General features: G+C 47.1%; 1 protein-coding gene across 1 annotated transcript; it reads left to right on the top strand.

The window, feature by feature from the left end:
* Positions 1-25,122, top strand: LOC125757042 (uncharacterized protein K02A2.6-like). The gene is made up of 3 exons (XM_049412121.1): positions 1-778; positions 16,038-16,144; positions 24,961-25,122. Exons 1-3 carry the CDS (start codon positions 1-3, stop codon positions 25,120-25,122), a joined length of 1,047 nt encoding a protein of 348 aa, XP_049268078.1.
* The last annotated feature ends 1,114 nt before the right edge of the window (positions 25,123-26,236 follow it).

The raw sequence follows: 26,236 nt of genomic DNA, 5'->3' as shown, positions 1-26,236 counted from the left end.
ATGAAAATGCTGGCAAGGAGTCATGTCTGGTGGCCTCGCTTAACGTTAGACATAGAGCAAGCGGTGAAAGAGTACATCACTTGTCAGTTGTCACAGAATGCGGCAGCTAGAGTGCCACTAATGCCATGGGGCTGGCCAACGCGTAGATGGCAGCGAGTTCATCTAGATTTTGCGCAAAGGGACCAGCATTTCTTTTTGGTCCTAATGGACGCTCATTCGAAGTGGGTTGAGGTGTTTGTCATGACAACAACAACAAGTGAAAAGACAGTAGAGAAGTTGCGAGGTGTTTTTGCGGCCTACGGACTACCAGAGGAGATCGTGACCGACAACGGGCCCCAATTCACATCGCAGCACTTCGCAACATTCCTGAGCAGGAATGGAATTCGTCATTCCAAATCTCCTCCCTATCACCCAGTTTCGAATGGTAGCGCCGAACGGTGCGTTCAGACCGTCAAGAAGGACTTGTTTAAACAGATACTAGACGAAGAAAGAAAAGGAGACAAGAAGTCCATGCAACATCGCATAGACCAATTTCTCTTCAGTTATCGCAACACCCCGTCCAGCACCACTGGTGAGACCCCGGCCCAGATCTTCTTGTCATGGCAGCCAAGAACCAGGCTGAGTCTGCTGCACCCGGACATGGAACAACGCATGCGCGAAAAGGGGGAGCAGGCGAAGCTCCACGCAGACCAGAAACGAGGGCCATGGAGAGACTTTTCGGAAGGCGACCAGGTTTTGGTAAAAGGACTCCGCCCGGACGACGACAAATGGCTGTTGGGTACATTGTTCGCGTCGGAGACGAGGACCGATACGTTCACGCTGATAACCTGCGACTGCGTACATTTCAGGAGAACCGGAGCTGGCTTAAGCCGGCGGGAACCGTACTGGACGGGCCGAGAGTGGAAAACAAGGGTCCGCTCTTCAGGGACACTAGAGAGCCCACATCGACCAGCACGCCTACTCGGCTCAACGATCAGGACCAACCAGCATCGAACTTGACGTCACCAGCAGCTGAATCGGCAGGGTCTTCTACCGAGCCGTCTCCGGGCCTTCTACACGACAGCGGTCCGACGCTCGACAGTGGTCCCCATAACGGCGACCCCTCGGGACAATCAACACCGCAGCTTCGACGTTCTACCCGGTTGAGGCGACCGCCAGACCGTTACGTGCCGTGAGACGAAACCTCGTGAGGGGAGAGGAGTGTTGTGTTATCGAGTTTGTGCATCGTGGTGCTGACGCAGACGCGCTTCGCTATCAGCGGTGACCAGGACTCGGACTGTTGGGCTTCATGACGTCAACGCTCGGTGTGATAGTGGCTCGAGCATGTATATAAGCAACCGCCCCTTTTTCCTTCCTGGTTGTTAGACAGTTGGTTGTGTGACCGAATAAACATGTGTTGCACTTAGCCATCGTGTGCTGCCTGCCGGTCTCGCCCCTGGTTAGACGAAGATATAATAATTTACGCCACCGTTGAGCATGGATACGGCGTGTCGTCTCGCTTGAGAGGGACTCCTAGCAGACCGGAGGCCACGCCGGAACCGTAAGCGCGAGAACTAGTGCAACGCGAACGGTAGCGGACGTCGAAACGCGAGACATTAAGACATTTCCTTTTCTTTGTTTCTCCGAGTGTGCGTGTTTTTGTTGTTGTTTTGTCTGGTGAATTTTCTGGGAATGAAGTGGGAGTTTTTGTTTGATACCACCGGTCTCTGTGATTCATTTCGCACCGCGCGACGAGCGAACCAGGCACCAGCATACGCGTGACAGAGGGTAAGACGATTTCATGAATATGACTGTCGGGTCATGACATGAATAACGTGAAAATCCTTTAGCGTACGTCGTCAAACCCTTTCTTCCAGACACGTGTGGCACATACCCGTGGCACATACCCAGTTACGGCGAGAACAGACATGGGTAATTTAATATGCGAGATAGTTAAGAAAACCGACATCGGCAGCGTTGACCCAACGAGTGGAAAGAATAAAAATTAGTATCCCAGCAGGAATCAAACCCAAGCATTCTGCATGGCATTCAGGTATTCTACCACAGAGCAACGCCAGGTCTATAAACTGGTTTGGATAAACAGCCTATGCTGCCGTAATGTCGGTGCAACGTCAATTGTAGTTGTGGCGCTGGCTATCTAATTTTACAAGAAAGCAATAAAGACTACATATCTACTCCTATTATACAGGCGTCATATCAGATTAACATCAGCGGTTCCAGTGTTGGCTCCGCTTTCATAGCAGTCTAACAAACATTACATTTGTATTCCTATGATTCAGGAAGCTATATTGAAGCACTGCTCGACCCCGCAAGAATACAATAGCGGAAGATACGTATAACATTCACGTGATTGCACCATAAAGTGCACTAAGTGTCGATAATACTGACGTATGTATACTCTAACGTGAGGGTGCACGTTACGTCGCACCATAAATTACCCTTTAAACGCCAGTGTTCTCAACGGGCCTGGTAACTCCACGAAGTGCACCCAGCTACTACACTTACAAAGACACGTCGATCCACCTCGTAACGCATGACTCAAAGCCGTAAAATACAGTACTCGCTAACTGCTTCGCATGAAACCTTACACACAACGCGTGAGATCTGCCGAATTTTTTTACTTCCATGTTCTGTTTTACGCATCGCGACGATGCTTTTTTAGAGGGGGGCATTGCGATGCCCGCTTCTTGTTTCATTTTGATGTATTCGGCTTTGACCCGCAAGGACAGTTAGCAACGCTCGACACAGACCGCGCCGCAGTGTTTGAGAAGCTTCGCGATTGTAGCAGATCATTTTGTTAAGATTGCGCGCAGGACGAGAACAGTCAAGATTATTACACAGCTTGCACGACCACCAGTGATAATGCTGGAAAGTTCAATGCGTGATGTATAAAAGATGGTGCGTCCCCAGCGATGATCAGTTTATTGACGGCCGACGCTCTGCTCGCCGCTATCACTGTAGTACAGAGTGTATTGCTTTAGTTTGACTTTCCGTTTCCCAGCCACAATACCGGCCAAACATAGAGTTTCATACAATACCCTAGAGAGGAAACTGGCGCTGCGATCGTTCAACCACCATGGGAATGATGGGAAGTACAGGCTTCGGATTGGATAGCGTTAGCTAGCGAACTGTCTACGGATCTTTTTCTACAGTTTCAGTTTCGTTCTTCGCGAGGCGTGGGTAGTGGGATGTGTTTCAAAGCATTCAAGAAGCGCCTTTGTTGTTCAAAGAGGCTGAAGACCGCTAGATCTCTTGGTTTGCTGCGACGCTGCAGCTTTACAGGTTGTATTTGACAGTTTTAGCAAAGCGTCATGCACTCACCTCTGCGCACAGATGTAGCGTCCCATGTCAGTGCAGCAAACTGCATCGAGTTCACGTTTGTTTGATAAGCGCGTCTTACCAAAACTCGTTCAAATCAGCTGCAAAACGACGGCGAAGCTACGTAGACGCACCGTCGCGCTCCTCTGACTCGACTTCACAACAAGACGAGAGATGCGTTCGAGGCAGATCACTTGAACGGACGCACCTGGAATCGCAGCAGACGATACGTTAAGTGCTTCTCACTCAATACAGTACTGTTATTTCCATAAATAGATAATGCGTACTTTCGAGGGGAAAACAAGCGTGTTTCTTTTCAAGTGTTGTGCAAAAATAATTCATTATTTGGTGATGCCAAATTTGGAACACAGTTGCAGAGTAATGTATACCCTGGTGGTTAAATTTGTTCAGGTTTCAGTTCGATCTCACGGTCACGCAAACTTTTTGCAATAAGTTTTACATACAAAAGAAGTAAGCAAGTTTTAATTGGAATTAACTTCACATCACTTTGTTTTACACTCGGCAAACAAGCGTTGCGAATCTAAAGAACATAATCCATCCGAAGCAAATCCGAAGCCAGTACTTCCCATCATTCCCATGGTGGTTGAAGCGCGTCTCAAGGAGCCCGCGTAGACACTAGCGCCAGATTACCCTCTAGGTATTATTGTAAGAAACTCTATGCGGCCAAATAAAGTTTCATCTTGGACACGCCGACTGGTGCCCGTGACAATATTGCTATTATATCTTGAGAAAGGCTGGGCTTCGGCCCAAAACGTCGACCCAATAAGTAGTCTTTTTTTTTAATCAGCGCCAGCATCACTGAACCTTTCCAGCTAGTGCACCAGGCTTCGTACGACTAGTGCAAATAGTATCCGTACTACACACACACACACACACACACACACACACACACACACACACACACACACACACACACACACACACACACACACACACACACACACACACACACACACACACACACACACACACACACACACACACACACACACACACACACACCTATACGAGAAATAACCGATCAAGTAGAAAAATAAAACATATTATGGTTCAGCACGAAAGTGAGGACGCGTCAACCACTTGCTCTGTTCACAGTTTATAAACAGCTGCAACGCCCACTATACTTTCAATTACTCTATGGCGAAACTAAACGCTCGGGTGACTTTCCTTTCCACCTCCGTCGACAAGGCTGCCAAGTATGCGTAATTGAAATTACTCGCAGGCTCGTCGCGCTCGCGGAATGCGCATTCGTAAAGAGCTTCTCGCTTGGCTGGCTGCGGCACCCGTGGTACAGGCAGGCGGCCAGGCCGGAAGGCATGCGCTTGCGCACGCGTGGTTCCGGTGCATGCCTGGGCATTGAGCAGCCGCCGGACGGAAAAGCAATTGCTTCTACGCCCCGCGAGCGCTGCGCGGTGGCTCGCTGATGATGATATATGAAGGGCCATTCGTTGGCCAGAGAGCGCCAGGACATGGTAAAGAATGTTGACAATGATTATGGCAAGTGGCTGTCAAAGGGCCTTAAATTTCCTCGCACTAAAGGCGGGTAAAACATATAAGAATTAAAACCATGAGAGGTGACGTGAAATGTGTGTTATGAGAATGAATGGCGACTGGTCGTAATAATGAAACTGTGAGTATATGGCATGAGCACGAATGCCTCGTCAAAGCCCTTGAGTCCAAGGGCTGCGAAGCAGGTGTTATTGTTAGGTGTAACTACCGCAGCAGCAGCCTCTGTTAGGAGGCTGTGCTACGGAATACCTGTGTAAATGACGTGCAAATTATCCTCATCTTTTAAAAACGAAAGCATGACTGATGTTTAAACAGCGGCTCTCGACCTATGAACATCGACGGGTGGAGTGGTAGTTGCTGCCAGTAGGGCAGTTGAAAGTGTTCCTTTTAATAGCGTATAATTATTTGTATTGCATCAGAATGTGAAGCACGGTAAGCGGTTCACCGCACCTCTCACACATGGCTGGATCATTACGGGACAAAAGGTATGAATAGGCGCTTTTAGCTGACCGTATTTTGCCTCCCGCTCCGCTCAGCCAGTCGGTGCTGGCGCCACTGCGCATGCGCCCGACGGTCAGGCGCTGAGCGTGTGACCGGACCGTCGGCGTCAGCCTGGGCTGTAGCGAGCGAGGGATCACGTGACACGAGGAGAAACAAGCAAAATGGCAGCCTCTTGTGCCGCGAGTCCGCGCTACTCGGAAAACATAGCGGTTGTTCGACCAACACGCAAGAACCAACGGCACTTCAGGATACACGACAGGGGCGTAGCCAGGGGGGGGGGGGGGTTGGGGGGGTTCAAACCCTCCCGAAATTTTTCAGTTTTGCTTGCGTATATAGGCACGCACACATACAAACGCACGCACGAACATACATAAAGTATGGTGTAACCCCCCCCCCCCCCCCCGAAAAAATTTCTGGCTACGCCCCCGATACACGAGGATCTTCTCCGAGAAGTCGTCGCAGCCAATCACTTTGAAAATCCGCGCATGTGGGATGACGTTCTACGAAACGTCATTGCAGCGATACGTCGAGAGATGACACTTCGGGCCATAAAGGAGCGTCTCGAGCTGCTTCTTTGGTGCTTCCGTCAACAGGACTCCGCAAACCTTCGCAAGTAAGCGATTTCATGTACAATAGTAAGAATTTGGTTTTTAACAGCAGCCACTCTCCCACCTATTCAGAAACGCTCTTTATTTTGACGTGCCACAAGGCAACGCGCCGAACGCGCCGCCCCAGGGCAGGGCGTTTGAAACGCGTTTGTGCTGCCTCGAAGGCGGTGTCTAAGTTCAAGCGCTTCTGAATATGGGAATAAGCGTCCATACTGCGTGAGCTCATCTGAGCTAAATCATACTTTGCATTGCTAGGTCTGGAACGGAAGAATTTTGACCGACTATAACGTCTGCCTTTCTCTGCTGCACTTGGTGATATAGGACTCCGTTATTGCGTTGCATTGCCTCCGTGATTGGTGCACCGATCACGGAGGCAATGCAAATGGACGATGTTATTTGATGAATTCGTTAATGTAACGTGATGTTATTGGACAACATAGTGACGCCAAAGAATTTGGCGATCTGTGATGTCATGTTAATGTTCTATTCTTGCGAAAAACTGCTAACGTTGTATTGTTCTCATAAATGTTTTTCAGTGTTGTAATGCTGACTGCATGCTCATGGTTGTGCGCTGTTATATGAGCATGTGATTACGTGTTGCTTCCCATTTCGTGGTGCCCGTTCGTAACTGTGTTCAGAGAGTCAAAAGCACTCTTAATCTAAATTTCTGTCTTTTGAAGCGCCGTGAGAAAGGGGGACAAGCAAGTGCGTAGACATTCTTCGTTCTCACTTGCTTTTCTCAATGTTCGTCAAACTCAATGCCATCTTAACGGGTTATGCGCAACCTAAATTTTCAGAGCCGCTCCACACAGGACGAGAAGTATGGTGTACCGCATGTGATTTCCTCATTGCGAGATTTCATCGCTTATTTGCAATAGTCTTCCGCTGGGTAAGAATTTCTTTTTTAAATTTCACTTCATTGTCCTCTTTCTGCTGCAGAAAATCAGTCACCGGCATCACTCCTCTTGGGAATGATTGGAGATGAGGAACCTGAGCCACCAGTCCAAGGGAGTGGTGACACTGCAGTGCAGGTGGACAACAGGCAAGATGAAACCACACTCCAAGAACCAGATGATATCCGGGCATTTGTGCCGCACTGTCACCGTATCTGTACCCTTGTTCACAATAAAGAAAACAACACCTTTTCATCTCCGGGTTCACTCCCACTTTCAGTGATGTCATTGATCGAAGCAATTTTAGTCCAACTTCTGGAGCAGATAAAACCCCGCTTTGGAGCAGAAAATGAGCCTTTTGCAGCATTAACAACCCAATATTTTCGAATGCAATTATATATTTCTGCAACATAAGCAGCTTCTCAGTTTTTAACGAAATGGAATACCCTTCTAACTGGATGCATATGCACTTCAGGCAGAAAATGCCGGGCCTGCTGTATCTCAGCAGTTAACAAAATGACCTCAAGAGTTTATAATCGCACTGCTCAGTGTAATTAACGCAATAAGTCACGCAAGAGGCTGTCGTTAAATAAGAACTGTAGTTGCACGAAGTATTATGCATAGTGCCTCTTCTCCGAACAAAGCTACCCTTTGGGCTGTGTGAATTGTATCCGGTAGGAGCAATGCAGCCTTCAGTCTACGAGTACTCGCTATACACAAAGGGTACAGGAGAACACAGCGGAACTTGGGCGAGCACAATGTATACCCAACAGCATGAAGACACCATACACATAACATTGGATAATTGTAGCTTAGGTTGTAGTCCAGCGCCAAGCCAAGGTGACATAAAAAAGGCTCATGCGTCAAGCACCACCGTAACGCGAAAATAAATCAATTCACACTGTTTTTAAACAGAATTTCCTTTCTTGCTGCAAGATAAGTACAATCTTTATTTTCCTTTTCAACGTACTTCTGACTTTCATGCACAGGTAGCGTCGCGCTTGCCTTGACCGAAAGACGCTTGGCTAAAACCAACAACGCGCGTTGCGCTCCGGTAACGTTGAACGTTTGAGCGGAACGGGGAACGGACCACAGAATCGGTCAGCAAAAAGCGCCTAATGTGTGCTGTGTGTGTCCTATCCTTAATCTGCTAAGTGTGACCTCTGTGCGGCGTGACTTCGATACTAGTGGCCAATTTCCAAGACGCGGTTTATTGCATGCAGTTTTATTGTGTATTTCACCATCCCATAACCGCTGCCAGTAAGCCCTGAGTGTTTTCTTCAGCAGAGGTTTCAGGTCCATTGGAGGGACAGCTATGGGTGAATCCGTGCTCTTTCGAAGGGCGGATGCAGCCATGAATAACAGAGAGCTGAGCTAGTTGGTAAGTATTCATTCTAAAAAAGACAGGGCGTGCAAACAAGGACACAAGAAAGAAGTCAGGACACCACAAACGCCGACTAACAACTGAAGAGACGCACAACGGCTGAAAAGAAAGAAGGCACGAAAACTTATCTGCGCATGCCCATGCAACAGGCGAACCTATCAATCCGGCACGCGTGGCGGTCTACGTTGAAGATAACTGTTAAGGCATTTGATTTCATCTTTATGCAAGTTGATCGACGGTTGGCTCACGCATGCGTTACCACTATTCTCGATATGCCATGCTTCTATCATCAGGCGCGTTTCTTCATTTCTATGACGGTACAACACTGCGCATTCATCGAATTTTGGCGTGCACTTACAATCTCGACAATGCAAAGATAGATTAGAAGGTGAGCCTCCTGTTAGCGATCTCTTATGTTCTAATAATCTCTGGTTGATGCATCGGCCCGTCTGTCCTACGTAGAAGCGACCGCAGCTGAAAGGGATCTTATACACCACGCTCGTACGGCAATCAGTGAATTTGTTGGTGTGTTTTACGAAACAAATATCGGTCCGCTTCTTGTCTTTTACTCGCTCATTCTTCCTCTGCACAGCGGCGCAAATCTTACCTAGCTTATTGGCAGCCGTGAAAACAACATTAACGCCGTATCTACTTCCTACTTTCTTTAGCCTGTGAGACACGCAATGAATGTACGGTATACCTACGACACGTTTCTTCTTATCGCTTTCTGCAACCATGCTCGGACTTAACACAATAGACTTCTTTAAACGTTCAGCGACCGTGGCCACTGCATCACGAGGATACCCTACATCTAAAAGACGCGTAACCTGTGCGTTAAAGCTATCACTCATTTTGTGCTCACACGACTTGGTGAGGGCTGATTTAAGGCAAGACATGGCGATACCGTTTTTTACAACCTTCGAGTGCTTCGACGAAAAATTTAACAGCGGTTTCGAAGATCTAGGAGAATACTGCCAGCACACGTGGTTCTTCTGGAACGTTAGAGAAATGTCTAGAAATTGTATTCCATTATTCTGAGGCACCTCTTTAGTAAATCTCAGCCCACCTCCATTAATTTCAAATTTTTCGCTCACGGAAGTTACCACCTTTTCAAAGTCCTCACCACTACAAAAGATCAAGTAATCGTCCACATAACGAAAAACCTTAATAACCGAATTACCTAAGGCGCCTTCCAAAAGATTGTCAATCTTGCTAAGGTATAAATCACTAAGAACCGGAGCAACCTTAGAACCAATACATATCCCTGATTTCTGCACATAAACGCCTTCCTTCCAACCTACAAGCGTCGACTTTAAATACATGGAAAGGATTTCTAGAAAAGCCCCGGTAAAAACACCACATTTATCTGTGAAAACGGTCTGGTGCGCTTGTTCGTTAATACATTCATTAACACAATTTAGCAACTCCTCATGCGGCAAAGAATAATACAGGTCTTCAATATCCATACTAAAAGCCTTACAACAGCCGGGGTTCTCCTCGGAGAGGAACTGCACTAGTGCCTGAGAATTACGCATACGAAAAGGGTCTGAAAAACTTAAAGAGGTTAAGCAGTTCTGCAAATAACTAGATACAGCGACTTGCCAGGTGCCTTGCTCTGAAACGATTGCTCGAAATGGGATCTCGTTCTTATGTGTTTTGGCTGAAAAAAACAATTCTAAAGTAAGTGATTTAGCCTTCTTGACATTACAAGCTATTCTCTCAAGACTATGTCTTAACAAAAGGTCGACAGCACGTTGCCTGACTACCGATGGCTTAAGTTTTACCGTCCTAAAATTCTTTTCTATGGCTGTTAATGCTTTTTCTGAGAACAAACTCTCCGGCATAATTACAAAAAACCCTTCCTTATCTGAAATTACTGGCCTGAGTTTCTTTTCGACACAGTAATTAACCAAAGGCTGGACAGGATCAGAACACTTGAGATGCATATTTGAACCCTTGATGCTAGCAACACAGTCTGAAATGCAGTGGGAACGCTCTTCTTCAGGAACAAGTCTAGTGATTGTACGCGGCAAACTTAAAACGTCTATTGGTTTCAGGTTCGGCTTAAAACAGTATTTAGGACCTAAGGCTAGGGTTTTACGGTGACTATCATCTAAGGCAACTCCTCCAAGGACTAGCAAGTTATTTTGCGATGAAACAGTAGAAATAATCTTCCTCTTACATGGTTGAAGTTCTCGAAGTTTTACCCTCCATATGAATTCCGCATGCTGGTTAGCTACCCTCATCCAGCTGTTGTGCGGGTTTCTGCAACCATCTACCGGACATGCCAGGAGGATATGTGCCATATTGACCGCGGAATCATGGCGTCAAGTGAGATTTTACCAGGAATGCCTCAAGGTCCGTTGTTCGACTTCGCGTGACGATCGCCGCCAGAAGCAGATGTACGCCGACTGGATGAGGGTAGCTAACCAGCATGCGGAATTCATATGGAGGGTAAAACTTCGAGAACTTCAACCATGTAAGAGGAAGATTATTTCTACTGTTTCATCGCAAAATAACTTGCTAGTCCTTGGAGGAGTTGCCTTAGATGATAGTCACCGTAAAACCCTAGCCTTAGGTCCTAAATACTGTTTTAAGCCGAACCTGAAACCAATAGACGTTTTAAGTTTGCCGCGTACAATCACTAGACTTGTTCCTGAAGAAGAGCGTTCCCACTGCATTTCAGACTGTGTTGCTAGCATCAAGGGTTCAAATATGCATCTCAAGTGTTCTGATCCTGTCCAGCCTTTGGTTAATTACTGTGTCGAAAAGAAACTCAGGCCAGTAATTTCAGATAAGGAAGGGTTTTTTGTAATTATGCCGGAGAGTTTGTTCTCAGAAAAAGCATTAACAGCCATAGAAAAGAATTTTAGGACGGTAAAACTTAAGCCATCGGTAGTCAGGCAACGTGCTGTCGACCTTTTGTTAAGACATAGTCTTGAGAGAATAGCTTGTAATGTCAAGAAGGCTAAATCACTTACTTTAGAATTGTTTTTTTCAGCCAAAACACATAAGAACGAGATCCCATTTCGAGCAATCGTTTCAGAGCAAGGCACCTGGCAAGTCGCTGTATCTAGTTATTTGCAGAACTGCTTAACCTCTTTAAGTTTTTCAGACCCTTTTCGTATGCGTAATTCTCAGGCACTAGTGCAGTTCCTCTCCGAGGAGAACCCAGGCTGTTGTAAGGCTTTTAGTATGGATATTGAAGACCTGTATTATTCTTTGCCGCATGAGGAGTTGCTAAATTGTGTTAATGAATGTATTAACGAACAAGCGCACCAGACCGTTTTCACCGATAAATGTGGTGTTTCTACCGGGGCTTTTCTAGAAATCCTTTCCATGTATTTAAAGTCGACGCTTGTAGGTTGGAAGGAAGGCGTTTATGTGCAGAAATCAGGGATATGTATTGGTTCTAAGGTTGCTCCGGTTCTTAGTGATTTATACCTTAGCAAGATTGACAATCTTTTGGAAGGCGCCTTAGGTAATTCGGTTATTAAGGTTTTTCGTTATGTGGACGATTACTTGATCTTTTGTAGTGGTGAGGACTTTGAAAAGGTGGTAACTTCCGTGAGCGAAAAATTTGAAATTAATGGAGGTGGGCTGAGATTTACTAAAGAGGTGCCTCAGAATAATGGAATACAATTTCTAGACATTTCTCTAACGTTCCAGAAGAACCACGTGTGCTGGCAGTATTCTCCTAGATCTTCGAAACCGCTGTTAAATTTTTCGTCGAAGCACTCGAAGGTTGTAAAAAACGGTATCGCCATGTCTTGCCTTAAATCAGCCCTCACCAAGTCGTGTGAGCACAAAATGAGTGATAGCTTTAACGCACAGGTTACGCGTCTTTTAGATGTAGGGTATCCTCGTGATGCAGTGGCCACGGTCGCTGAACGTTTAAAGAAGTCTATTGTGTTAAGTCCGAGCATGGTTGCAGAAAGCGATAAGAAGAAACGTGTCGTAGGTATACCGTACATTCATTGCGTGTCTCACAGGCTAAAGAAAGTAGGAAGTAGATACGGCGTTAATGTTGTTTTCACGGCTGCCAATAAGCTAGGTAAGATTTGCGCCGCTGTGCAGAGGAAGAATGAGCGAGTAAAAGACAAGAAGCGGACCGATATTTGTTTCGTAAAACACACCAACAAATTCACTGATTGCCGTACGAGCGTGGTGTATAAGATCCCTTTCAGCTGCGGTCGCTTCTACGTAGGACAGACGGGCCGATGCATCAACCAGAGATTATTAGAACATAAGAGATCGCTAACAGGAGGCTCACCTTCTAATCTATCTTTGCATTGTCGAGATTGTAAGTGCACGCCAAAATTCGATGAATGCGCAGTGTTGTACCGTCATAGAAATGAAGAAACGCGCCTGATGATAGAAGCATGGCATATCGAGAATAGTGGTAACGCATGCGTGAGCCAACCGTCGATCAACTTGCATAAAGATGAAATCAAATGCCTTAACAGTTATCTTCAACGTAGACCGCCACGCGTGCCGGATTGATAGGTTCGCCTGTTGCATGGGCATGCGCAGATAAGTTTTCGTGCCTTCTTTCTTTTCAGCCGTTGTGCGTCTCTTCAGTTGTTAGTCGGCGTTTGTGGTGTCCTGACTTCTTTCTTGTGTCCTTGTTTGCACGCCCTGTCTTTTTAGAATGGGTGCAGCCAGTTCGTCTACTAACACATTACCTTCAATCTCGCGGTGCCCTGACACCCAGCACACCACCACATGCTGTTTAACTGCATAGATTGTGCATAATAGTGAGTAGAGCGTGGCGACGACAGGATTTTTGTGCGTTTTAAGAGTCCTCAGAGCTTTAACAACGCTTCAGGAACCAGTGTATATAACTGCGTGGTGTAATTTGGATTCTTCAAAGTTCAATGTGTTTAACTGCAGCAAGTATCGCATAGGCCCCCGCTGTGAAAATGCTCGTATTTGGGTGGAGAACACCAGCATCTGAGAAGGATGGACCGACTGCGGCGTACGACACATCATCGTCAGACTTTGAAGCGTCCGTAAAAAATTCAGGGTAAGAATATTGCCACATGCGTTTCTTATTATCACTTTTGTGGTATTCGGTTTTCGCCCACAAAGACTGTCAGCAACGCTCAGCGCAAACCGCGCCTCATTGTTCGAGAAGCTTCCCGTATATTGAGATCGTTTTGTTAAGATTGCGCGCAAGACGCGAACACTCGAGCTTATCTAGAGTTTGCGCGGCATCCAGCGATAACGCTGGAATATTCGACGGCACATGTATATAATACCGACGCGCTTCACTGCTTGTCAGTTTTATCGACGGCCGACGCCCTGTTCGCCGATATCAGTGTACAGTGTGTATTGCCGTAGCTTGAGTTTTCTTTTCCCGGCCACAAGTTCGGCCAAATAAAGAGTTTCAGCTTCAACACGACGACTACTGTCTTCGTGACGTCACGACCTCGTGACAATATTTCTGTTGTAGTTCGAGGAAATACATGCGGATATGTGTCACTGGTGCATGTTTCGTGACTTCCATGAAAGATACATCGCAGTCTGTAATCTGCCACTGCCATTGTGGCAGCTGTACAGCGGGAGCCATCACGCGGTGCTCAAAGAGTGGGACTCCCACTTCCTCGGCAAGACAAGACATCGTACGCACAGTGAGTAGGGCTCTCTCAATGCAGGACGGCTGCGAAAGAGACGAGAACTATACATATTCTTATAACACAATATGCGGGATGTTCACTGTTAGCATTGACTTTCAAAAAGTATACGGAGGAAATGTAGGCTCTCTGCAAATAAAGCGACCACTCGTTTGATTCCACGCATAGGCTTTCTACGAGGCTCGTCCTAAAAGCACCCGTAGATAGGCGAATGCCTAGATGGTGGACAGGGTCAAGCATTTTTAAAGTGGTTGGTGTCGCTGACTGATACACCATGGCCCCATAATCTAGGAGTGTGCGTATTAGGCTCTTGTACAAATTGATAAGACACTTTTTGTCACTACCCTATATAGTGCGCGACAACACTTTAAAACGTTCATCGTTTTCATGCACTTCTCCCATATATATATAATGTGTGGCACGAATGTCAGTTTGGAGTCTAATATGACGCCCTAGGAATTTGTGTTCCATTTTGACAGGTAGCCGCTGACCATACCGGTCAATGTCAGGATCATGGCGCAGACCCGTGTTTCTAAAGAACAGGACGCATGTTGTTTTCGTGGATTTATGTTGAACTCGTTCTCGTCTGCCCATTTGGCAACCTTGTTCAAAGTTGTACCTGCCGCTCACACATTGGAAGATTACAACATTTAAAGCCTATCTGTACGTCATCCACGTACAGATAGGTTAGGTTAGATAGATAGGATAGGTGACCCACCCGTTTCCCCTGGGTGGGTCAGCCCAGGGGTGCCGTCTACGTGAGGCCGGAGCCAAAGGGGTGTGTTGCCTCTGCCGGGGGGTCTTAAAGGTCCAATCACCCGGTGTCGGCTCAACCGCCAAGATCCCCTTTTCCCCGGACATGGCAAAGCAACGCACGGCGAGGCGTGGGAGGAGTTGAAACCCCCCGTTAGCTCGGGTCCGTGGTGTCGCTACACACCAAACCCCTGCTTGCGCAGACGCCCCTTCGGGGCGCGGTGGCTCGCTGCAGAGAGGTTTCTGCAATGTTTGTGTTTCCGTGCACAGTAGAGAAAGCAGCGACTTCGTGCGCAAGAAACGGCGTATTTGCAAGGTACCGTTCAGCGTCCACCATTGGGGGCAAACCGACCTTTCGCTGCCGATTTGTGCCCTGTTTTGCTGATGAAGGAGGCGCTTAATACTGCGTAGCATATTACTGTAGCCAGATAATGCGTGGCATAATACTGTAACGAGAGGGCCTAAAAAGTTTTGTGGGAAGCCAGAAAAGTCCTTTGATCCAATTTGGACACCACAGTCAACTGACACGCACATCACAAGGTACTTGTAAGAAACAAAGAGAATACGACGTAGATACATGTATTGAACGTTCACATGTCAACCACCCACCGCACGACATGTAAATTTACACGCATACCGTGTTTCTGTTTGAGTTCCATTCCGCTTAATTTTCTTTCTGTATTTCTTCCATTGCAAGGTATTCTTCACTACATATTCGTGCATTGCAATATATTATTCTGGTAAGCCTTCTTACGGGCCTCCTCAAAAGAAAACGGCGGAAGGGTGACGTTGATAGGATTGAACCAGGGTCCCGTAAGTGTCAAGCCTAATCATCTGCACATTAGACTACTTAGAATTGCGCATGCGGTGGTCGCATTCAGATACCGACCTTGCGATTACATTTTTGTGTGCTTGGTCACAACTAAAAAAATTGAGGAGCCATTCCACTCTGTGAACGGGGATTACCAGCAAAGGTGACACAGAATTCCGAACCACAGTCGGATATGTCTGTCCAGAAAGTCCCTTTTGAATGTAGCACAGGCTCCTTTCCATTTGAGCAGCATGAGTCTTTTTGCCGCCCCATGCACCTCCTTGCTGCATGCGCTCGGCGTTTAGTGCGTGATCTTAATTGGTGTTTGCCACTCGTGTGCTTCTTTCTTCATTTTTAGTTGACCAGTGGTGAGCAGTAGGATTTGCCCAATTTCAGTGGCCCATATGTGCGCTAGGGGTTTTCGCACATACAGACGGAATGTCCTAGCCGTATACAAGTTCGCTTTAAAAGCTCTTCAAGTGTGATCCATCCCATGACCAGGGACGCCGTTTAGCACATGACACGGAGTTGACATGGTGGAGGCCAGTTTGTTATCAAATATTAGGTATTGAACGTGCCCTCACCATTCAAACCACTGTGCAGGGTCACGGCAACATACCGACGACTACAAGGCTATCGAGGTGCACATTAAGCTCGCCAAGCCCACCGACAAGACCGCATTCAGCGCTGCGCCATCTTGTCTGGCCTGCGTATGCGCATGGCGTTTCGTGCACGGTCTCCAGTGGTGTTTGCCCTTTTCTATTCATGAGTAGGCTTCAATGAAAGAACGATGTGGGAAGGCCAGCTTGCAAAGGCCACACCACGCTCCAATCGGCTTCACATCTAAATACTATTGCATTGCGTGGAAAACAATTCTAGGGGACCAAAATACCTCTCCTATATGAAAGTATGAAGGAAGTTATCGTTTTAATAATTGTTTGCGGTTGCGTGCGCGTGTCCTGACAGAGCGCGCCTAGCTTGAATGAATACCGCTCGCTCGGAGAGGCCCCTGCACTTAAAAGAACGCAGGGGCTGCAATGTGCGGCCAACCAGTCGACGCGTCCTTTCATTGCATTAGCCTATAGTTTGGGCGCCTCCCCATTTGACCAACGCCCACTCTATTATTTGCTATGGCCTTGCAGGGGTGCGCTGCAGGATGGGAAACTCGGAGTCTTTCCGAGCTCTGGCGACACCCCCTTTTGATCGAGCTAACAGTACGAAAAGGTGAAATCCATCCCTCAGCGCGAGCTGCGTTCCATTCGTTACGATGGAGCGCGGAGTCACGTCAAGGGCGGTCGGCAAAGTTGGGTGGTGCCTTCAAACAAGAGGCAAATTCTTTCATTTGCAAAATAGAACAGCACGTAGGACGAGACGAAAGACACATTAACCACAGGACGAGTGCTGACTACCAACTGAGATTTATTTGATGAAAGTGCCTTCTTTATAGTGTCACATGTCACCACCGTCAAGAGGCCCCATTCACGAGACCAGTTAATAGCACCAATCATGAACGCTATTTTCTAACAAAACCCAAATCGACGCACAGTTAACAACCGGAACAGCACACACAGATTATACTGAAGCGCATGACAATTGTCGAAACACATTTAAAGACAATTTATCACAGTTTAACAAGTAAGTGCACACATTTCGGTAAAACATTGCATAGCGCATGCTCTTCCTTATCAGCACAGAAAGCACGATAATACGGCGGCTAAAACGTGGCAGCTGGAAAAGACGACGAACCCACAGCAACCGAAAACCGAAGGTGCTCTGTCATACAGAAGATGATCAACAAATGAAACTCAGCCCTGTATAATTGAAACTTAAAAGTTAAAGGTTGCTCGTACATAGCCTTCCAAGAACGCCATCTCGAACACATTGATCAAACACATTGATCGCCAGCTTTGTTGATAAGAAACGCCTCCATAATTTCTCCCTCCAATTCTTTGCTCGCTTTTTTTTTTAAACTGCTTTTCTAACATTCTGGTGCACAAACACACCTGCGGCAGTGGCCTGCCAGGTGCCCTCTAGACTTGTTTTGCACATTCAACCTGTGCTCTCGAGCCCTATCATTAAAACATCGGCCCGTTTGGCTAATGTATTTCCTTCCGCGACTGAGCGGAAGGAAATACATTAAGGAACGACCTGGGACTGGCAATTAGTGAACTTGTTCCTGTGCTTCTTCTCGCACAACTCGGGCACCCTGTCTCCTAGGGGAGAAACTTTGGACAGCTTCTGAGGCGCAGAAAAACAACATTGACTCCGTATCTTGATGCTACTCTTTTATGTTGTGCGATACTTTATGAAGGTACCGAATTGCCTGTACTCTCTTCTGTCTTGTTTCGCCTTCCCTGAGGTTGTTTTATTGTCTGCAGCAGCTGCTCACACACGGATATTGTGAATGCCGCGTATCCTGAACGCAAAAGGCGCGTAATTTGCGAGGAAAAACCTGATTGCACAAAGTGGATACAAGACTTTTCTAACGACGCACCAAGACAAGTGATGGCGATCCCTCTTTTGATAGTTTTAGAATGAGCACTATCGTACGGTAGAAACACTCTTGCAGAGCGCGGATTGTAAATCCAGCACACACGAGCTTCATGAAAATGCAAGCGAACATCTAAGAACTGAATGACGTCATTCTCTGGTTTCTCAAAAGTAAAGCGTAATCCACTGCCGTACAACTTAAAAATATTGATCACACCATCAATACATTCGTCCAGAGCAAAACTAGGAAGATCTTTCAGTACAACCAAAAAATCATCCGCATACCTAAAAAATTTTCATTGTGATTTGTTTGTCGTTCCACTGAGTGCAGAAGTGCACCCCTGCAAGAAAAGTGGGAGAAACTTTTACTAACATTATTTTTAGACGTACGGACTGTTCAATTTCATTTTCAAGCGCTTAATGTCTGCACTGAGTATCCTTTGGAATAATCAGCACCGTGACCTCCGAGATCACCTCAGGCCGAGCGCCTTACGACACAGCCGCCGGAGCTAATCGCCGACGTCACATGAGTAATCATCATGGTCGGCCTGTACATTTTTAGCGCGTTGCTCGGCCGCCGCGCGCCGTCTTCGTCTTCTTATTCATCGTCTGCTCGCTCCCCGAGCACGTGCGCCCCACTGAAGTATATATAACTAAAGTATACCGCTAGGCGATATACTTTAGTTAATTAAGCCAGGAGATGCTGACCAAGTTAATTAAGCCAAGACATGCTAAGACCGAGCTAATTAATCTACGTCTTACTGAGACCATGGCAATTAACACCATTCTGATTAACACTACTCTAATTTGAGAACGATAATTAAAACCAAGCTAATTTAAGGACCTTTACCACTAAAGTATGGCTAATTAGGATCGTGCTAATTATTTCAATAATAACTAAGACCTTGCTAAATAAACGTAAAAATTAATGTCGTTTTAATTAAAACACTACCATTTGACACATACCTATTCAATATCATGTTAATTAAAACCTAGCTAATTAAAACCATCAAAATTGAGACCGAACTGACGTGGTCTTCACTCCGAAGCAGACTGAGCAGACTGAGTAGACGAGCCACGTAAAAAGCTGGAAGAAGCTAGGTGGCGACAAGCTCCTCCGATGGCTCCAGCCTTGCACATGTAGTGCAAGCTGACCAAATTATTTTATATGCAAAGAAGCTGCTGCTTAGCGTGCACCGCGTGAAATGCTTGAAAGGCACACCGGCACTACGACAGTCACGAATTTAACTGAGGCCTTTTCAGAATGAACTAGTTTGTACCGGAGCTCGCGCGTGAATCAGTTTGATTGACTGACGCCCGCGGCGAAGATAGAGTCCGCCCACCGCGTTTGCTCTTGCCTAGGAGCAGTGCTCACGCCGCAACGTCAGCGAGCGGCACGATTCATCTATGAGCTTAATCGCACAGACCTATGCACATACGCACGAAGAACGAAAGGTTATATCATCACGTGGCTCTTCCCCACGTCTGTAACGGACCACAATAAAGTTGTTCTCTCTCTCTCTCTCTCATCACGTGGCTACAATGTCTCGCATTCAATTCTCACAGCCATGCATGAAGCAATCGCCCCCGGTGGCATTTGCGGGGAGAGATGCTACTATTTACTTGTTTGGGGAGACATTGTTTAGCTATGGATTCGTTACTGCAGGAAAATCTTCAGACGTGTAGCAGTAACCTGTCCATTTATTTATATGTTATATTCGAGAGAAGCGAAACGAGCTGCACGAAAGTGCTGCGTGTGCGCCCTTGTTGTTTTCGAGAGTGGAAATTTCCATGCTGCAAGTGGAACGAAAGAACTTGCCCGAAAGAGGAAAAACACCCACGAACACGGGCGTGTGGGAGGCGTGATGCTCAGTTGGCAAAAATATAGCGCGACAATCACCCTGACGTAGCTGAACTGTTGAAATGTTGACTGAGTGGCGGCGCTGACGCGTTCGCACGCGGTGTTCCCTTGAAAACCACCGGAACCGCCGCACATGCGCTTGTGACGCCATGCTCGTTCTTGTCGCCGTTCTTAGCAACGCTGCCATCGCGCGCTCCGCACTGTCTTCCTATGATGACCGCAGTAGTGCGAGCTCGGAGCAAACTCGTGTGCCCGAGAAGCTCGGGCCATCCTGCATAGAACCCCAGGTGTGGACGTGCGCTTACACCATATGTGTTTTTTTTTACATAACGCAAGCTCGATGACTGGTTGCATGTGCTCCCATTCCTTTGGGGGTAATCCTGCATTACTTTGGAAACACAGACGCCAAGGGAAGTATTTTTTGTCGTTTCAATTGAAATGCTACCTTAAATTGCATGGGCCTAGTGCATCTTAAGTCATATAATTTATATGTAGCGGCCATCAATCAACAAACAACAGCAAAACATGTAATTCTTTTACACCTTATTCTCATAATGCAAGCACGAAAGTTCACACAGCCGCTTAGGTTGGGAACGTAGACGCAGCGATGGCTTTCTGGCAAACAACCCGTTTTACAAGAGTTGGAGGAAGCATCGTGAACATACATGTGTGTACAGGAATATACGATGTAAGAATGGCAGACTGGGCTTGTTGGTTTAACATATTTGAAGTTTAAGGCGCGAATAAGACACGGACGAAGATAAGGAACACACACACGGAGCGCCTGAACTAGAAATATACGATGTAAGAATGGCAGACTGGGCTTGTTGGTTTAACATATTTGAAGTTTAAGGCGCGAATAAGACACGGACGAAGATAAGGAACACACACACGGAGCGCCTGAACTAGAAATATACGATGTAAGAATGGCAGACTGGGAATGGCTCCGTGTGTGTGTTCCTTATCATCGTCCGTGTCTTATTCGCGCCTTAAACTTCAAATGTGTACAGGAAGGTGTGAGAAGCAGCGACGTGTTTTCCATGCTTGAACCCCTCTGACGAACAACTGACGGGTGTCCTTCATAAATGTTCCTTTTTTTTTTCCTGTAAACGTTCTTGCTTTCCCGACACCCTGCGGTAATCTGGTGGCTAGGGTGCTTGACTGCGGACCCGAAGGTCGCGTAATCGCATCCCAGCAGCAGCGGCCGATGAAGGTGAAGTGCTGGAGAGACGAAGGCGACAACACGAGCGCTCCTTCGTCACTTTTGTGTACTCATTTTGAGCGTTCTTTTTTTGTGATGTCAAGCCCAACAATGTGCCTTTCTGAACCATATTCCACTATATCATATGCTTTCTACGTCATAATCGAGCTTTACTTAGTAACAACATGAAAGGCAGAGAGGCAGAGAGTTTTGTTGAATCATGTGTCTCATATTGTATTTCAGTTTACGGACTTACGTATCCCACATTACAGCCAATTCAGGTAGCACAAAATACAGTTTTGCGAATAATCTGTTTTACCCAACGTACTGAGTCCATATCATTTACTCATCCCCTATTACATATTTTAACGCTGCATTGTCACATTCGTTTCCGAATTGCTGTTCTTACGTACAAATTTCTAAGAAATATTATACACTGTCCGTCAGTTCAATTTCATCAACACGTTACGCACTATCCAACACGTTCCTCTTTGTTAACGTTGCTAACAGTTTCACTTGCACGCACAAATTATGGAGCGTTTTCGTTTATAAATACTGCAGCCAGTCTTTGGAATGCACTTCCTAAAGAAATAACTTCATCACCATCCATTCAGCATTTTTCTAACTCACTGCGCCAGTACTTCCTGTGCAATTCCTAAGTTCACAAAAGCTTAGTTTCCTTTCGTGTACTGTGTACCGTTCAGCCTTTTTTTTCCCCTTTGCAATCTTTTCTTTTACGTTTTGCATACTTTTGCTTCTTTTTACGCATTGTATAACGTTTTGTTTCGTTTTGTATACACCTATGCGTAATATTTTTTTACACGGATACAAATAGCACCATCTGTCAAAGGGACCCCTTCCACAACTCATGTCGAGTTCTGGGGTCCCAACTGTATAAATATTAAGCACTGTACTCAATTTCGTTATGAATAAAACCTGATTGACCTGACCTGAAAACCACGAAGTCGGTATTCAAAAAAAAAATGCTTGAATTAAAAGGGCAGCGGCGTCTCAATCAACTCAAGGCGGTCACGCAAAACAGCTTCAGGACAGCATTTCTGGTGTCGTGAGGAGGAGCACTTTGATTCACCCGCGCGGTTTTTTAAGGATTGACAAGCATAGCTTTAACAGTCCTAATATACCGAAATTTCTAGGCGGGATTTGCTTCGGCCGCTTCGAATTATTCTTCAACCACTAGGCACTGAGCCGTTTAAGGCAGACAGGGAGCACGTAGGCAACATTAGGCAGAAAAGAAAATAGCGCTGAGCACCTCTCGCTCTTCTTCTGCATCAGGGCCCTTACCTTACCCGTAACCTGCTGCAAATGCAGCCTCCTCTGATCATCGATAGGGTATTGCTTGGCGACTGACGCAGCCCGTGCAACGTCTGCCAGTGAAATGCAATCAAGTGGCGCCTGCCTTTATCACCGTTTCACTAATGCGTCTGCTAATGTCCTGGCGCTGAAGAAATAGGTGCTCGTGGCGGCGTTCCATCTACAGTGAGGCATAGCACTCGGCCTTACGCAAATGCGCGGAGAAGAGGCATGGTGTCACAACGCAGGCAGCAGCGAACAATGTACTACAGCGTTGCACTAGGCACGATGGCCGCGGACAGTGAACTCTTAGTAGATATCTATATAGGCAGATTTGCTAAACAAATGTGCATGTTATGCAAAGAGCCGGGCGAGTGTGAATGGATGCATACTTGGAATCAGTGCGCGAAACGACGAGTAAATAGTGTTTGATGACCATATATGGTACTTCGTGTTGCAAGGGCCAGTGATGGCCAAAGAGCACCAAGTCAAGATGTGGGATGTGGTCAGTGATTATGTTTAATAGCTTTATAATTGCCTGAAATTCTGCGCACTTAAGGTGTGCAAAACATATAGTTATTAAACTCACAAGAGTGAGTTGAAACGTGCATGATGAGAAGGAGTTACAAGTAATCATGATGCTAAAATATGGAAATGTTTAATTAGCACGGATGCCTCACCAGCGCCGGCAGGCAGGTGCCCCTTTTTTAATGTAGCGACCACAGCAGTAACCTCTTTTAAGAGGCTCTGCTATTTTTCACATGTGCAAATGACACGAAAACTACGTTCTTTAGAATGCTGTGGATGTATCATATATAAAACGTGGTTCTCTACCAATAAATACGACTGGATCAAAGGCAATATGTTACTGGAACGCCAATGGAAAATGCTTTTTCCTGTAAGCTTCTAGCTGACAGTATTCAGAGTATGCGAAGTACGGTAAGTAGCTGACCACATCTGTCACAGCTGGGTGGGTCACCACTGAACAAAAGGTGGGCGTGTGTGTCCTATTCTAAGCCGACAGAGTGTGACAACTGTACGGCGGGTTTTTGATTTGGGTGGCCAGTTGCCAAGGTATGGTTGAATCAATCATGCGTTTGAAGGTCCCATGACCTCTGCCATTAAGCTGTGAGCCATTTCCGCGTGAGTGGTTGTAAGTCCACTACAGGGACAGCGATTGAGCAAGTGACAGCATGAATTGATGTGGTCAGCCGCTTAGTCAACATGTCCTTCGATCTCGCGATGCCCTGGCACCCAACAAATGACATGTTGCCTTTTCACCACAAGCTTCCAGCTTCCCGTTCCTGTCGTGTTTTGATAATATAGAATAATATTATACTACAGTATTTCTATGTTTTTTCAGGGTTTTCACAGCTTTTACGACACGTAAGAAGTCGGTGTATGTAACTGCATTTATATACCTCATTATTTAATGTGACTAGCGGCTGCAAATAATGCATATGCCTCGGCTGTGAAAATGCTTGTGTTGGCGAGCAGAACGCCGGCATCGAAGAAGGATGGACCAACTGCTGCGTACAGCACGCCAGGATGGGACTTCGGTGCATCATTATAATATTCTTGGCAGTCATACTTATGCTGCAGCTCGAGGAAGTACATCTGAATGTGTATGATGGGGACGTGCTTTGTGACAGCTATGAAAGATTTGCCACAGTCCCTAAGCTGCCACTGCCACGACGGGGGCTGTATAGCAGAAGACATAAGCGATGTTCAAGCAGTAGGACCCTTATTTCTTCAGCTAGCTCTCTAACACGCAGTCAGAAAGGAAGTGCCACTTGTGATGATGAAGTGCACCCTGAAGAGCTATACAGACGGATCGCCAGCGCTAAGCAGAAGGGGCTCGTGCTGAACGTTGTTGCTGTTCACGCTGGCTAGGCCTACCATTATATACTGTCTGATATTACAGTTTCTATTATCGAGGCCGTGCCTCAGCTATTTATTATAATTGGTGGAGGTTGATAGGTTTCCCATAAATCCTGGAGTTGCGCAGCCGCACTGCCGCCATGACCATCGAATCCAACACAAGCCCGCCGCTTCCTGCTCCCCAGGCCACCGCATGCTCCGGCGCGGTCCGTCATCCAGCGGGACCCTCCAATATTCAACGGCACTGATGACCACGACGTCGACGACTGGCTGTCGGCCTACGAACTCGTGAGCGTCCTCAACAAATGGGACGACACCATGAAACTGGCCACCGTCGGCATTTACCTAACCGACATTGTTCACTTGTGCTTCGGAACCACCAAACCGACGTTCCAACCTGGGCAGCGTTCAAGACTAAGTTCAGCGATGTCTTCGGCCGTCCTGCTGTTCGAAAGTATCGCACGGAACCGCGCCTGCAATCGCAATCTCAACAACCTAGGGAGAACTTTACCAGTTATATTGAGGACGTAATCGACCTGCGCAAACGCGTCTATGCCACCATGGCTGAAGGGGAAAGAATCAAGCATATCTTGAAGGGCACACACAAGCACGCATTCCAGATGCTGATTTCGAAAAGCCCAGGTACTGTCGCCGAAGTTACTGAGCTGTGCCAAAGCTATGACGAGCTCCGCCGACAACGCCTCGTCACCCGCCTCCCTGTCCCACATCAGGAATCGTTCTCCGGCTTAACTCCCTCGCAAGATTTTGTCCTTCTTTCGCAGATCAAAGCTTTTGTACGCGAAGAAGTTGCTCGCCAGCTCTCGCTCATCACCAGCCTGCCGGAACGAAGTACGCCGCTAATCCCTCACTACAACACATCATACAAGGTCAAGTGTCTGAGGTCCTTGCACCAGAGCGGGCACCACCAGTCACCGCACTATTGACAAACGCTGAAACAGCAGCACGACCACGACCACCGACGTTCCGCGCACCGCCTCCGTTGTCTACTCCTGCTTATGTGACAACGCCGCCATGACCTCCAGTCCATCGAGTCACCAATCCCAAGCGCACAGCCGGCAACCGGCCAATCTGCTTTTCTTGTGGCCTACCCGGACACGTCGCACGCCTGTGCCTCCGCCGACCACTACATTTACGTGACGACCTACGCGCATCTGAGTACGGCCACAAGTTCCCCTACGCTTCACACCACGAGTTGCAACTTCCGCGATCAAGCCTTCGACCAGCTCCTAACCGCCGTTCTCCTTCTCCCCGTCGTAGCTCGCTCTCCCCGATGCGTCGATGTCCATCTGCACCCGACATGGAAAACTAAATGGCGCAGTTTACGAGGCAAGAGCTGTGTCATCGTCGCAAAGTACAAGCCCTCTTCTTTTGCCGCCAAATGGTATTAATGCCGTTCTTGAAGGTGTATCGGTTCTTGCTCTCATCGATACGGGTGCCGCAATATCTGTCATCGCCGAAAAACTATGCCGCTCAATCCGAAAAGTTACGACCCCCTTCTTTGGTCCGCTTCTTCACATTGCCACAACACAGCCCGTCCAGCCTGTGGCGACGTCTACTGCTAGACTCCACATTCAAGGAGTGCCCTACACAGTCGAGTTCGTCGTACTTCCGCACTGTTCTCACGAGATTATTTTAGGTTGAGATTTTCTGTCCCGTCACCAAGCCGTCACTGATTGCGCCCGTGCAGAAGTCGCCTTCTCATCACTTGACGATGCTCTACCTGCCGACAGTTCCCTTTCCCGCACGAAGGTGGTTATCACTGGCGACACCCGGATCCCTCCGCACGCTACTGTCTTGGCACCTGTATCATGTTCCGCTGTCTCCGACGCTACCGCGCTGTTCACGCCTTCCGCTGCTTTCTTTCATCGCCACCTCTCACCACCACTATGGCAGCGATCATACCGTGTATCGTCGACTGAACGCCGCGTCATTGATGAACAAGTAGGTGGCATGTCCAAGCGCGGTGTCGTTCAACCGTCAAACAGTCCGTGGGCATCACCAGTTGTTTTAGTTAAAAAGAAGGATGGCACGATACGC

Source organism: Rhipicephalus sanguineus, chromosome 1, assembly GCF_013339695.2.
Source record: "Rhipicephalus sanguineus isolate Rsan-2018 chromosome 1, BIME_Rsan_1.4, whole genome shotgun sequence".
In the NCBI taxonomy this organism is placed as follows: Eukaryota; Metazoa; Arthropoda; class Arachnida; order Ixodida; family Ixodidae; genus Rhipicephalus; species Rhipicephalus sanguineus.
Note: the sequence above shows the minus strand (reverse complement) of the source record. Positions and strands in the feature narration are given on the sequence as shown.

Excerpts from the sequence above, each read along its gene's own strand:
- LOC125757042 (XM_049412121.1), top strand. The coding sequence starts at position 1 with ATGAAAATGCTGGCAAGGAGTCATGTCTGGTGGCCTCGCTTAACGTTA. Across the intron at positions 779-16,037 it reads CGACGACAAATGGCTGTTGG|GGTCACGGCAACATACCGAC; the intron begins GTACATTGTTCG and ends ACCACTGTGCAG. Across the intron at positions 16,145-24,960 it reads CGCCATCTTGTCTGGCCTGC|ATCAAAGCTTTTGTACGCGA; the intron begins GTATGCGCATGG and ends CTTCTTTCGCAG.